This window comes from Prionailurus viverrinus, chromosome D2 (assembly GCF_022837055.1).
Source record: "Prionailurus viverrinus isolate Anna chromosome D2, UM_Priviv_1.0, whole genome shotgun sequence".
Classification (NCBI taxonomy): Eukaryota; Metazoa; Chordata; class Mammalia; order Carnivora; family Felidae; genus Prionailurus; species Prionailurus viverrinus.
This window is the reverse complement of record NC_062571.1, coordinates 46,984,349-46,996,899: the sequence shown is the minus strand read 5'-3', so window position 1 is coordinate 46,996,899 and position 12,551 is coordinate 46,984,349. Positions and strand designations below refer to the sequence as shown.

The following is a 12,551-nucleotide window of genomic DNA, read 5'->3' as shown; positions in this document are numbered from 1 at the left end:
TAGAATCAGCTGGTCAATTTCTACAAAACACCCACTGGGATTTTGACTGGGATTGTATTAAATCTAGAGAGCAATTTGGGGAGAATTGACATCTGAACAATGAATGGTCCTCTGACCCATGAACGCAGTGTCTCTCTCCATTTATTTATATCTTCTTTCATTTTCACTTATAGATTTTAGTGAACAGATCTTAAACATCTTTTGCCATACTTACCCTAAGTATTTCATATTTTTGATATAAATTAAAAATGGTTTTGATTTTCAGTTTCCAGTTGTTCAGTGGTAGTATCTAGAAATACGATTCAGCTAAGTGCATTTCTCTTGTACCCTTGCAACCTTGCCAAAATCATGTATTAGTTCTAGTAACTCCAAACTGGTAGTTTAGTTTCTGTAGGTTTTTTTTTTTTTTCAACGTTTATTTATTTTTGGGACAGAGAGAGACAGAGCATGAGCAGGGGAGGGGCAGAGAGAGAGGGAGACACAGAATTGGAAACAGGCTCCAGGCTCTGAGCCATCAGCCCAGAGCCTGACGCGGGGCTCGAACTCATGGACCGCCAGATCGTGACCTGGCTGAAGTCGGACGCTTAACCGACTGCGCCACCCAGGTGCCCCTAGTTTCTGTAGGTTTTCACCAGATTTTCTACATAGATAATGGGTTGTCTGTGAAAGAACTTTTACTTCTTCCTTTTTTTAATTTTTTTAATGTTTATTTTTGAAAGAGAGAGAAAGACAGAGTGCAAGCAGGGGAGGAGCAGAGAGAGAGGGAGACACAGAATTCAAAGCAGGCTCCAGGCTCTGAGTTGTCAGCACAGAGCCTGATGTCGGGCTCAAACTCATGAATCGTGAGATCATGACCTGAGCCAAAGTCGGACGCTTAACCAACGGAGCCTCCCAGGCGCCCCTTACTTCTTCCTTTCCAATCTGAACAACTTTTCTTTTTCTCACATTGCTATAGCAGCTAGGACTCCAGTATAATATTTCATAAGAGGTAAGAATAAACATCATTGTCTTGACCCTGGTCTTAGGGGAAGAACTTTTAGTATGGTATTAGCTTTTAGTTTTTTATAGATACCCTTTATCAGGTTGAGGAAGTTGGTTTTATCCCTAATTTGTTGACATTTTTAATCAGGAATGGATGTTGAATTTTTTCCAAATGTTTTTTCTACGTCTACTGAGATGATCTTATCCTTTTTCTACTTTATTAATACAGTGAATTACAGTTTGCCAGTTGTTCCTTATATATTTTCCTTTTTATATGTTGTTTGATGTGCTAAATTCTGGCTGAGAATTTTTGCCTCTATGTTTCTGGGGGATCTTAATCTGTAATGTCCTTTTCTCGTAATATCTTTGGCTAGTTATATGTCAAGATAAAGCTGGCCTCATAAAATGCATTGGAAAATAGGCCCTCTTTCTTTTATTTATTTATTTATTTTTTCAACGTTTATTTATTTTTGGGACAGAGAGAGACAGAGCATGAACGGGGGAGGGGCAGAGAGAGAGGGAGACACAGAATCGGAAACAGGCTCCAGGCTCTGAGCCATCAGCCCAGAGCCCGACGCGGGGCTCGAACTCACGGACCGTGAGATCGTGACCTGGCTGAAGTCGGACGCTTAACTGACTGCGCCACCCAGGCGCCCCAGGCCCTCTTTCTTAATTAAAAAAAAAACAAACAACCCTGTGGATAGTATCGGTATTATTTTTTTTAAGTATTTGACAGAACTGAGTAATAAAGCCATCTAAGCCTAGAGTTTTCTTTGTGGGAAGTTTTTAGCTACAAATTCCATTTCTCTGCAAGATATGGGGCTAGTTCGCTATTTCTTCCTACGTGAACCTCAATAGTTTGTGTCTTTTTGGTCCATTTCATCTAAGCTGTCTAATTACTAGCATAGTGTTGTTCTTAATATTACCTTATCCTTCTAATATCTGAAGAATCTTCAATGATGTCACCTCTGTCATTCCTGATATTGGTAATCTCTTTTTTTTCCTGATTAGTGTGACTAAAAGCTTATCAATTGTATTGATCTCCTTAAAAAACAAGCTTTTGGTTTCATTGATTTTTCTCTATTATTTTTCATTTATTTGTAACCACTCTGATCTTCATTTGTTTCTTTCTTTTACTTTGCGTTTCACTTGCTCTTCTTTACGTACTTTCTCAAGGTGGAGGCCTCAAAGGCCTTTCTTTCCAAATATCAGCCCTGAGTGCTATCACTTAGCCCTTAAGCACTTCTTGAAAAGCATTTCACAAATTGTTATACGTCGTGTTTTTGTTTTTATTCAGTACAAAGTACTTCTTGATTTTTTTTATTTCTTTTTTGACCTATGGATTATTTAGAAGTATGTTCATGGGATGTCCACATATTTGGGGATTTTCCAGAAATCTTTCTGTTATCTCCCCGTTCCCCACCTCCACCCAGTGCCCGCACAGTGCTGGGATCAAAGCCGGGCTCTTGACTCGTGGAGGCAGGAGGGATGTGGGCGGCCCAAAGCCAATGCTGAAGGTCTCTTGCTGCAGTAGGAACCACACTGGGATTCACGGAGTGAGCCAAAGTCACGGCCTGGCTCTCCGTGACGGCGTCTTGCACACAAAGTTGGTCAGCAGCTGCTATCACAAATGAGAGGCAAGGCACTCCAGCGTCAGCCAGGGCTGGGCGCACCTCCCAGCCTGCCCCTGCCAGCAGTGGGACAAGGAGCTGGCTTCTCTACCTCTCCAACTTCCAGCTGCTCGTCCAGGAAGATGGGAATAGTAGTACCTGCCCCATGAGGCCTCCAGATTCAAACAAACAATCCAGCATTGATTAAACAAAGAGCCGGGAACATAGAACCAGCTCCCCAAACAGTAGCTATTACTGCTTTTCTATTTAGCTGGAATAAAAAGTAATGTCAGTGTCAACAATGTTACTCCCATTTTATGGGTGACAGCTATTGAGGAACAGAGGAATAAAGCAAAGTGCCCAGTTACTGAAACAGCAAACACCAGAGATGGTCCCATTAGCCAGTGATGGATCTTGTCCACGCCCTCTAATGAGCACGTCTCCCCATGCAGGGGCTGCACTCCTAATTTATTCCCAGTAGCTCCAGATTCTCTAGCAAGAAAGTAACTGATCATTCAGTTACAACAGTTACCAGCTGGTTCTCTGGTCTATTGCTGTAATTTCTCTAAAGCAAAGACATTGTCCTGCCTTCACGTGGCTTCTGTGAGAAAAGGTATGTCCATGTATCTCCCCTCAGCATGAGACGCCAGCAGCCATGCAGAGGCTCCAGCCACCTGCATTCCTGTTACACCCAGGAATTGCCTGGAAAAGATGGCGTGGGGAGATGAACACTCTGTGAGCACACACAGGAGTTGGGGGCTGGGGGTGGCATGATCATGCCCCTCACCTGGGCAAACACAGATGCAAGCGTGCTTTACTATGTTGCAGACACTGCCGTAAGGCCTTCCCGGGATTCGTTCTTCCAACGCTCACAACAGCCCCACAAAGTACTATTATCATTCCTATTTCACGAATGAGGTTTTTGTGAGATTGCACAGGGAGGTTAAGCAAATTGTCCGAGGTCACACAGCCACTAAGTAACTGAGCCAGGATTTAAGCCCAGACAGGTACGCTATAGAAATGGAATTTAAAATAAGTTTTGTGTGGAGAGAGCCAAAATTGTATAGTCAGAGACACACGCAGTCTTAAATGAACAAATCTGAACATGAACAAAATGAAGAAAAGTCACAGCAGAGATTAGTCGTTAACAGAGAGAGGGAACAAAGGGAACAAAGGAGGCCCTGCCTAGTGCTGGGGGGAGCGGGGGGGGGGGGGGGGGGGGTGGGGAGGAAGGGCTAGAGTAAAGGTGATTGTGACAGTACCCATCTCGAGCAGGACCTCCTGAACAGGAATCTGGTGTCTCAATGCTCCCTAGAAGTGGGAGTTACTGTGCCATTGTCCAGATGTGGAAACTGAGGTTCAGAGAAGTTAGGTGTTCTGCCTGAGGTCACACAGCCCGAAAGTGCAGGGTTGAGACCCAAACCCAGAGTACCTGTCCCTGCACCCCATGGTCTTTCTCTGCGTCTTCTAGCTTACCAGATTTCAGCATTGGAGAGTAGGGTGGGCCCACCCCCTGTCATGTACATACACAGATACCCCAGGCACACGGCATGATCTGTGCTGGGTACCTCCTGTGTACTAGCTGACTCCCACTGAACAAGAAATAAAATCCCACCTTCTGGGAGGGGGCAGCACCGGACTCACAGAGCTGTCGACCTCCCATGTCACTTCAGGGACAGCTACATACAAGAAGCCAGCCCCAGTGACAGCCTTCCTGTCCCTGACCCTCCAGAACCTAAACCTTGTGCCCCAGAGAGGCTGCAGATGGCTGCATTAGAACGGGGTGGGGTGAGGGGGGTGGAAGGGGGTAATAATGGGGGCCTTCCTCCCTGCTCCAGCATATGCATTTCTGTGCCTTAATGAAGGAGTAACACCTCCAGGCCGTCTCGGCCCTGCCTGGGGGCAGAGTTCTTCCAACCACGTGTGTAAACCCTAACGTCCACCGGGAACCCTGTGCAGGCTCCTGCTGGGGCCTGATCCCGAAGCCCCACCCTCTCTCTCCAGGAGCCCTGACCACAGGAAGGAACCCTTCCCCTGCCATCTCATGCCTCCCGTGTTTGTGTTTGTCTCTTTATTTTAGGGATTTATTTCTCTACAAGGGACCCGGGTGACTGAACTCCTTCCTGGCCCCGAGGACGCAGGGAAGCACCTCTTTGAGATCAGCCCAGGTAGGCGTGAGCCCCTGTAGGCTCTGTGCTGGGGCTGGCCCTGGGGGCCCCGCTGGGGGTGTGACCGCGCCTCTGGCCTAGAAGGGCCGATCTCCTTCAGGATGCTCCTCCCTGTAGGAACATCAACACTGTCGCCAAGCACTACTCAGAAATTTGGGACACATCTAGAGGATATTGCAAATTTGGGGGCATATCAGAAAATCCGGTCAATTGTCTGGGTAATTAGCTTTTGGAAATTGGATTTTAAAATTCACCATAAGCACAAGGGAAACCAGGCAACGGGGATATGTTAGGATGAAGGTCTAAACACAACAACTGGATCATATGCAAATAAGTCCAGGGAAAACCCACTAGCACAGAAACAGAGCCTTAAAATAAGCTTTATCATGAATCTCAAAACAGAATTGAGCTGTGGTGGGAGGAAGGGGAATATTTTAATCCAAGGAACCGCTATGGTGTTGGCAGCTACAAATTTTTTTTTTTTTAAATTCCCAGTTTTCAAATGTGATTGTTATTGAACTAGTAGATGTGTCTCGAAGATGAGCCCGTCTGCTTCCAGAAGGGCTGGTTCCACAGTCGGGTGTTTTGGGTAGCCTGGCCTCCCCCAGAAACAGAGCCTGAGACCAGGCTCCAAGCTGTTTATTCAGAAGGGATTCCCAGAAAGCAGGGGGGAGGGAACAGGGAGGGAGGAAAGCCATTCCGGGTGTGCTAGTGAGAGGATTGCTGCTGTGGGGACCCAGGGTTCAACTCCAGGGGCGGCTGTGGGGACTGTGGGGAGCAGGCCTCAGAGGTGTCCCGCCCATGAAGGGAAGAAGCTGGGGGCTACCCCCCTTAGTTCCACCAGCTGCTTCCCGGGAGCTAACTCTGGCATCTCTGGCCCGCCCTCTGCATGGTCAAGCTCCCTGCAGACAGAAGGCTTCTGGGAGCATTGCAGGCACTTGAGCGAAGAGGCCACCCGCATGGATGGGAGCAGTGAGAGCCGGGGTTCTGGGCAGGGAATCGGCTACAGCCACCTAGTCATCACATGCCTCCAGTGTGCCGTCCAAATTTAGACTTCCTTCTGGGAAGTCGTGGCTGTGAACTCAGTGTGCTCGGGTCTCCCTGGGCTCTGTGAGCCAACAGGTTTACCGTCTCCGAGCAGCACGGCCACCCCACCAGTCTGATGAGGTGGCCTGACTATCTGCTATACACCAAGGCTCTCAGCCCAGGCTCAGGCCAGCCAGCAGCGGCCCGCGGGGAGCAGCAGTGAGTGCCACCAAGCCCGGGGCAGGGACCTGTTCACTTTTGCTCTGTCTTTACTGGGAATTCCAGAAGACACAGGCAGAAGGCAACAGGCAGGAAGCCCCTCCCCAAGTTCATGCCCTGTATGCAAAATGCAAGTATCCCTGGTTTCATTTGGCGTTTCCTACGTGGGCATTGAATCTACTGCAAAAACCTTGGTACTAAAACTGCACATTAGAAGGTGGCAACTGAGGGGTCCCGGAGTGTGGAGTGGAAAAGAGGGGCTTGGTTGGCCATGGAACAGGGGTAAAGGCTTCTGCAAAGAAGATAGAAATGAAGAGGGCAGGGAGGTGGAGGGCCCTGCCATCTGAGGAAGGGGAAGCTGGGCATGGAAGGGAGGCCTGGGGGAGGGGCCAGGGGACCTGCGCCTGGGAATTAGGGAGGAAGCAGGTGAGGCTGGAACTGAAAGGTGGAGGAGATCCACACACCCTAGCCATGAATTCACAAAAGCACTGAGCGTGTGCCCCAAGGACTAGATGGGGAAAAATCACCAGTGTGCAGGCTCTTTATCTGGGTCAGAGCTATTTACAAGGATTTCTTTCACTCTGGAGGGGAAGAAGACCTGTTTGCCACATAAGGTAACATTCACAGATTCTGGGAATTAAGAAGCAGACGTGTCTAGGGTGCCTGGGTGGCTCAGTCGGTTAAGCGTCCAACTTCGGCTCAGGTCATGATCTCACGGTTCGAGAGTTCGAGCCCTGCATCAGGCTCTGTGCTGACAGCTCAGAGACTGGAGCCTGCTTTGGCTTCTGTGTCTCCCTCTCTCTCTGCTCCTCCCCTGCTTGTGCTCTGTCTCTCTCACTGTCTCCCAAAAACAAATAAACATTTAAAAAACTTTCTAAAAAACAAGTACACATATCTGTGGGACCATTATTCTGCCTACCACAATGCTCAAAACATCCCCCCAAGGGAGGAATACTTTTTTTTTATTTGAGAGAGAGAGCACATGCACACACATGTGGGGAAGAAGAAGATGCAGAGACAGAGGGAGAGACAGAATCCACTCTGTTGGCACAGAGCCCCACGCGGGGCTTGATCTCATGACCGTGAGATCATGACCTGCTGACTGAGCCACCCCAGGACATACTTTATTTGATTTTAAATAAAAGTTGAAAATTTTATTTAAAAAGACACTGGGGGTTAGAGAGGATATGACTTGCCCGAGGACACACAGCCAGATAGTATTAGGGGGTCAGGGCTGGCCCCCTGGGCACAGAGCTGCTATCCAGCACTGGCACCTGGTACAGGACCTAGTGTCTTTCCACCTGGGCACAGGAGGTCTAGGGATGCAGTTATAAAAAGGCAGGGCCCCCCGTAGCCCTGTAGCCCAAGCCCAGCAGTGGTCTAAGCACCGGATTCAGCCAGTCCCTAGAGCCACCCATCACTGCCCTCTTGCATTTGCACACGCTGCCCTCCTGAAGGCCGTGGGGCAGGCCGGGGGTGAGAGTGAAGGCAGCTGTGAGGCCGCTCAAGGAAAGCAGGTTGGTGGTGGGCAGTGAGGGGTCCAGCCAACCTTTGTGGGGCACTGCGCAGGAAGGGCTCAATCGTCTCCGTTGGGCAAATCATTTTGGCTGCAAAAGGCCAGGTGGGGCTCGTGTCCACCACACCCGCTGTCCCAGAGGGGGAAACGCTTGACAACTCTTGGAAATGTGGTAGAACCCAAGTATAACCATGCATCAGAATATCTACATGAATTTTAAGTTAGACTTCTATTTTTGTTCTTCAACGGTAGGAAAAGTCACAACTTTTCATCAGGATAGATTTGAAAGTAAACAGAAGAGGAAAAATTATACAGTGAGTGCCCTCTAGTGGAGAAACCTGCCAATTACATGACAGGCCTTACAGGCCCTCCTACCTACTCACCCTTCCACCCTCACCCCACCCCCATCCTTGCACATTTCAGCGAGGCCACACCACTGATGGTTGCCGTGTGCCCACAGTCGCTAAGTGCTGGGACTGCAGCATGAGGCACCTCTAAACCAGAGTCCCACTCTGCACCAACACTCCTGGCTCCTGGATCAGGAGGAAGGAGCCAAGCCCCAGAAAGGGACTGGGGATCAGAGGACCCTGGGTCTCCTTCCCACCTGGTCTCTTCTGCCCAGACAGTTAGTTGCCTGGCCTGATGCTGTGATTTGGATTAAGAAAGATAAATAGGCAGACAGATGGATAGATATTTATATACTTGATGTTCGCCCTGGTTCCTGGCACAGAGCTCCTAAAACCCTTGGAATTTCCTAAGTAAAGGTGCCCTTTGTTATGTTAATGAGGTGACTTTGGGATAGCCCCTCCTTGGAGACTGGTTTAGAGGGGAACCCACCATACCTATGTAATGAAGCCTCCATAACAAAACAAAAAGGGGAGGGTTTGGACACCGTCCAGGTTGGTGAGCACGTGGAGATTTTGGGGAGAATGATGCGCTTGGAGAGGGCACGGAAGCTCCCCAACCCTTCCCGCATACCTTGCCCTATGCAGCGATTCCACGTGGCTCTTCCTGAGTTATATCTTTGTATAATGAACCAGTGATCCAGAAACGAAAAGGTTTCTCTGAATTCTGTAAGCCGCTCTAGCAAATTAATCAAAGCCAGGGAAGGGGTTGTTTGGACCTATGGCCCATTGGTCAGACCTACGGCCCATTGGTCAGAAGCACGGATGACTGCGTGGCCTTGCAGGCGGCATCTGCAGCGGGGAGGCGGAGCAGTCTTGTAAGACTGAACCCTTAACCTGTGGGATCTGACCTTTTCTCCAGGTAGATAGTGTGAATATAGAGTTCAGTGGTAGGATGCCCAGCTGGTATCGCTGGGTGACGTGGAATTGGTGACCGGAATTTCACCTGGCAAACCCCACCGCCTCCCAGCCCTTTGAAAACTGTCTGCCCCTTGCAGACTTGATCTCTCTGGGCTCCCAGTGCTGGCAAAGGGGGCCTCTGCTCCCAGGCCACGTTTAGGCCTCCCTCTAGATACGCAGGAACAGAATGGAGCCAGGAGTGGAGAGGCCTCCTTTGGTACTGTGGACAAAAGGGTTGCTAAATCCACAAGAGGCTTGTGTCTGATAGAACGAATTAGGTATTCAATAAAGCAGTGCAACGTGTCTCAGATATTCTTCTTCTGGTATTAGCACAGTGTTGCCAAAGGGAGGCAGGACAGTTGTCTACAGGGATTTAGATGGGAGCCTCAGATCTTTCTGGTGACTAACTGACGGGCCACCATGTCTCCTCCATCACTGGGTGTGTCTTTCAAGAGTCCCGATTGCAGGTGAAGCCAGCTCAGGCTAACTCAGGCAAAGGGAGAACTGGCCAGAGGTTGTGGGGCCACACAGAATCTTCTGGAAGCTGGAGAGCTACCGGTGGAAGAGGCAGGCAGCAGGGCAGCTCAGTGGTCCTGGAGGCAGGAACGGAAAGCAGATCAGGACTGTGTGCCAGAAAGGTTGAATCTCCACTGACCCCTCAGTCCTGGAGTCATTTGTTCAAGTCTAGAGTCTTGGTGTTTGTGTTGAGGCCATGGACCTATGCCTGGTGACACTTGAGTGATAAGGAAAGGCCCATCCACCTCCAGCACCCAGACAGACCATCCCACTGAAGCTTCCCACAGTGGAAGCAAGGGACTCTAATGCCTTCAGGAAGGGAGGGGAGGTGACAGGTGACAGGTGACAGTCTCCACCAAATACACACTGCACCAGACACAGTCTATGGTTCTGTTTTTTCCGAGGGCTGAGTGTCACATCATTGGCCTTGGCCCTTTCTGCACAACCACACCGGGGCCCCAAGATGGGGTGCCTGTGCGGGCACATTTCCTCCTGGGGGTGCAAGGACCTCAGCATGTGGGGCTAGGGATAAGCCCTTGTGGGACAGGAACAGTAACTGCCCTGAATCTGGGAGAACAGAAGGAGGAAAGTGCTGTCTTCTTGAGCGGGAGGTCTTGGAGGGTATAATGGCTGCTCTAAAGTCTGGGCCCAGTTCCCATGGCAGAATGCCTGTCTGCTTTGGGCCCACAGACTATCTTTCTCAAGATAAAGTGCTGGAGACTTCGGCGGGAGCCACCCAGTTCAGAGGTCGGCAGGCACTCCACTCTCCCACGGAGCTGGCGGACTGCCTCCCCCCAGCTCCCCAACACCCTGCGGGCTGTCAGCCTAGGTGGGGGCTGCCTCCGACCTCTTGGGTTTTCAGCTCTAACCGGGAGTTGAGGGCTGAGGTATATGCAGTGCAAGCAGTGGCCCCACATGGAAATCAGAGAGACGTGGTCAGTCGTGCCCACACGTGCCAGGGATGCAGTGGCTGGTGTGTGCATGCAGAAAGGAAGGTCCAGGGAGGAGTCAGGACACCGAGCCCAGGCACCGTCTCCCTTCGTGCCTGTTTTCTGCACTCTCCCAGCGGGACATGCATGTCCCCGTGGCATCTGGCTCTAGCCAGCCTTCAGCTGGTAGGAGAGATGACTAAACCCACAACTGTAATTTAGTTAGAAAGAGCACCAGGGGTCGTGATGGGTGCGTCGCAAGGACCAGGCAGGAGATGAGGAGGGTTCATCTTTGCCACCACCTATGCTACTCTCGACACCCTCACCCCACCGGTGGCTGCAGAGAAGACCACTCTGCCCCAGGAGGAGCAGGATGAGAGAACCTGCTGACGCACTCACAGGGACCCAGCAGGAGGCAACTCAGAAGCCTGGCCGCTCAGAGCCCAGCCGTGATTCTTTCTGTGCAGTTATAAGTTCATGTGCCAAGTTCTCAATGAAGGGGTCCGGACCACGCTCAACGTCTCTGCAGTGGGTCCAGACCCAGTTGGTCCAGACCCAGCTCAGCCCCTGACTCGCTGAGGCAGGTTTCCTCCCTTCTCTGGGTCTCCATTTCCCCACCTGTATGATAAGAGGGCTGGTCTTGGTGACCTCCAAGGTGCCACCCAGAAAGAATGGGCTCCGGCAGTTTCTCATGGCTGCACAGGGTCTTTGAAGCCACTCTGGGCACTGAGCTTGCGGCTGCCTGTCCCTATCCGGCATGCAGCTTGGAGCAGTTAGAACTGCCACCCGCTATCTCTGAGGCCTGACCTTGAAACGAAGCCAGCACACACAGATTAGCCCGTGGAAGGAGACTGATACCGGGCTCCTGACATCCACAGAGCATCGCTCACCCCATTAGCCGCCTCCTGAGCGGGATGCCGATCTCAGCCTATCTCGGCACCTGGTACCAGCCAGACTGCGTATCAGCCTGACCTCGCGCGGCCCCGCTGAGTTTGCCTGCGGCGCGCCAGACGATGGGTAAAGACTAGAAATGAAATCAGATGAGAAGTTCACAGGCGCTCCTCACCCCTGGGAGCGGGAGAAGCAGCAAATCCGAGAGGGGTTGCTTGGACTTCCTGCTTTGTGGTCTGGCCCTCCTGTCTTAACCTCACTTTTCCCAACTAAACACAGGACCAGGTGTGGGAAACTACCCCCGGTGTCCCTGGAAATAGATGCCCTTGAAGAGGAACGTGCAGTTCATTCTTTTGGCCAAAGTCAGGCTCCAGGGCAGCTCTGTTCCATAGAAACGTAATGCAAGCCACATTGGTAATGAAATGAACAAGCCCGTTGCTCAGTTACACTAGCCGCGTTCCCAGTGTGCGACAGCCATATGCGTGTGGCGGACCCGCATTGCCCAGTGAGTGTCAATGAGGAGGGGACTCAGTGAAATCTTGGCATAGAACAGGTGCTCAGCGAGCGCCCTCCAAATGACAGAGAAGTGGGGAGGGAGGAAGAAAAATTGAGGGAAAAGCCTAGGCTTTGGAGTCAGACAGACCCAGATTCATATGTCAGCTCTGCCGCTCACTAATTTGGAGAACTTGGACCAATAATTTAAATTCTCTTGAGTCTCCTTTTCATTATCCGATACAGAAATAAAACTACCAACTTGGCAAGATAGCTGTAACCATCAGGTGAACTAAGACCTATAGATGTGCAGGGGACCCTTCCCCCACCCTCCACTGTGTCTTCCTTGCCTTCCTTCTCTCTCTCTTTCTTCCTCGTTCTCTTGCTTTCTTGCTCTCTTTCTTTCCTTCTTTCCTTCCTTCCTTCCTTCCTTCCTTCCTTCCTTCTTTCCTTCCTTCCTTCCTTCCTTCCTTCCTTCCTTCTTTCCTTCCTTCCTTCTTTCCTTCTCTCTCCCTCACCTCTTATCTGCCAAATACAAGCAAGCTTCAAATAAGATTTCAAATTTCTTTAGTCTGTTGTTTAAAAAAAAAAAAAGTAGGGACCCTAGCTCTACAGCAGTGTGTACCAGAATCCCCTGGAGGGCTTGTTAGAACCCAGACTGCTGTGCTCATCCCCAAACTTACAGGTTTCAGAATTCTGGGGCGGGGCCTGAGAATCTGCATTTATAACCATCTCCCGGGTGATGCCGATTGATGCTGCTGACCCAGGAACCACCCTCTGACAGGTCAAAAGAGAGCTCACAAAAGAAAGGAATAAACTCCATATTTAATACCTTCAATGGCACTGTTTTCCTGCTTTTTAAAGCAGAGCCCTGCATTTTTATTTTGCACTGGGCCCCA

The 12,551-nt window shown here is 50.3% G+C and overlaps 1 protein-coding gene across 5 annotated transcripts in view; it reads left to right on the top strand.

Moving 5' to 3' along the window:
• ARHGAP22 (Rho GTPase activating protein 22) overlaps positions 1-12,551 on the top strand; it is a 176,917-nt gene that overhangs the window by 78,542 nt on the left and 85,824 nt on the right. For all 5 annotated transcript variants that reach the window (XM_047826404.1, XM_047826403.1, XM_047826401.1 and 2 more), the window contains one exon: positions 4,672-4,759. In XM_047826404.1, the coding sequence (XP_047682360.1) occupies positions 4,672-4,759 (88 nt within the window). The remainder of the gene's footprint in view (positions 1-4,671; positions 4,760-12,551) is intronic.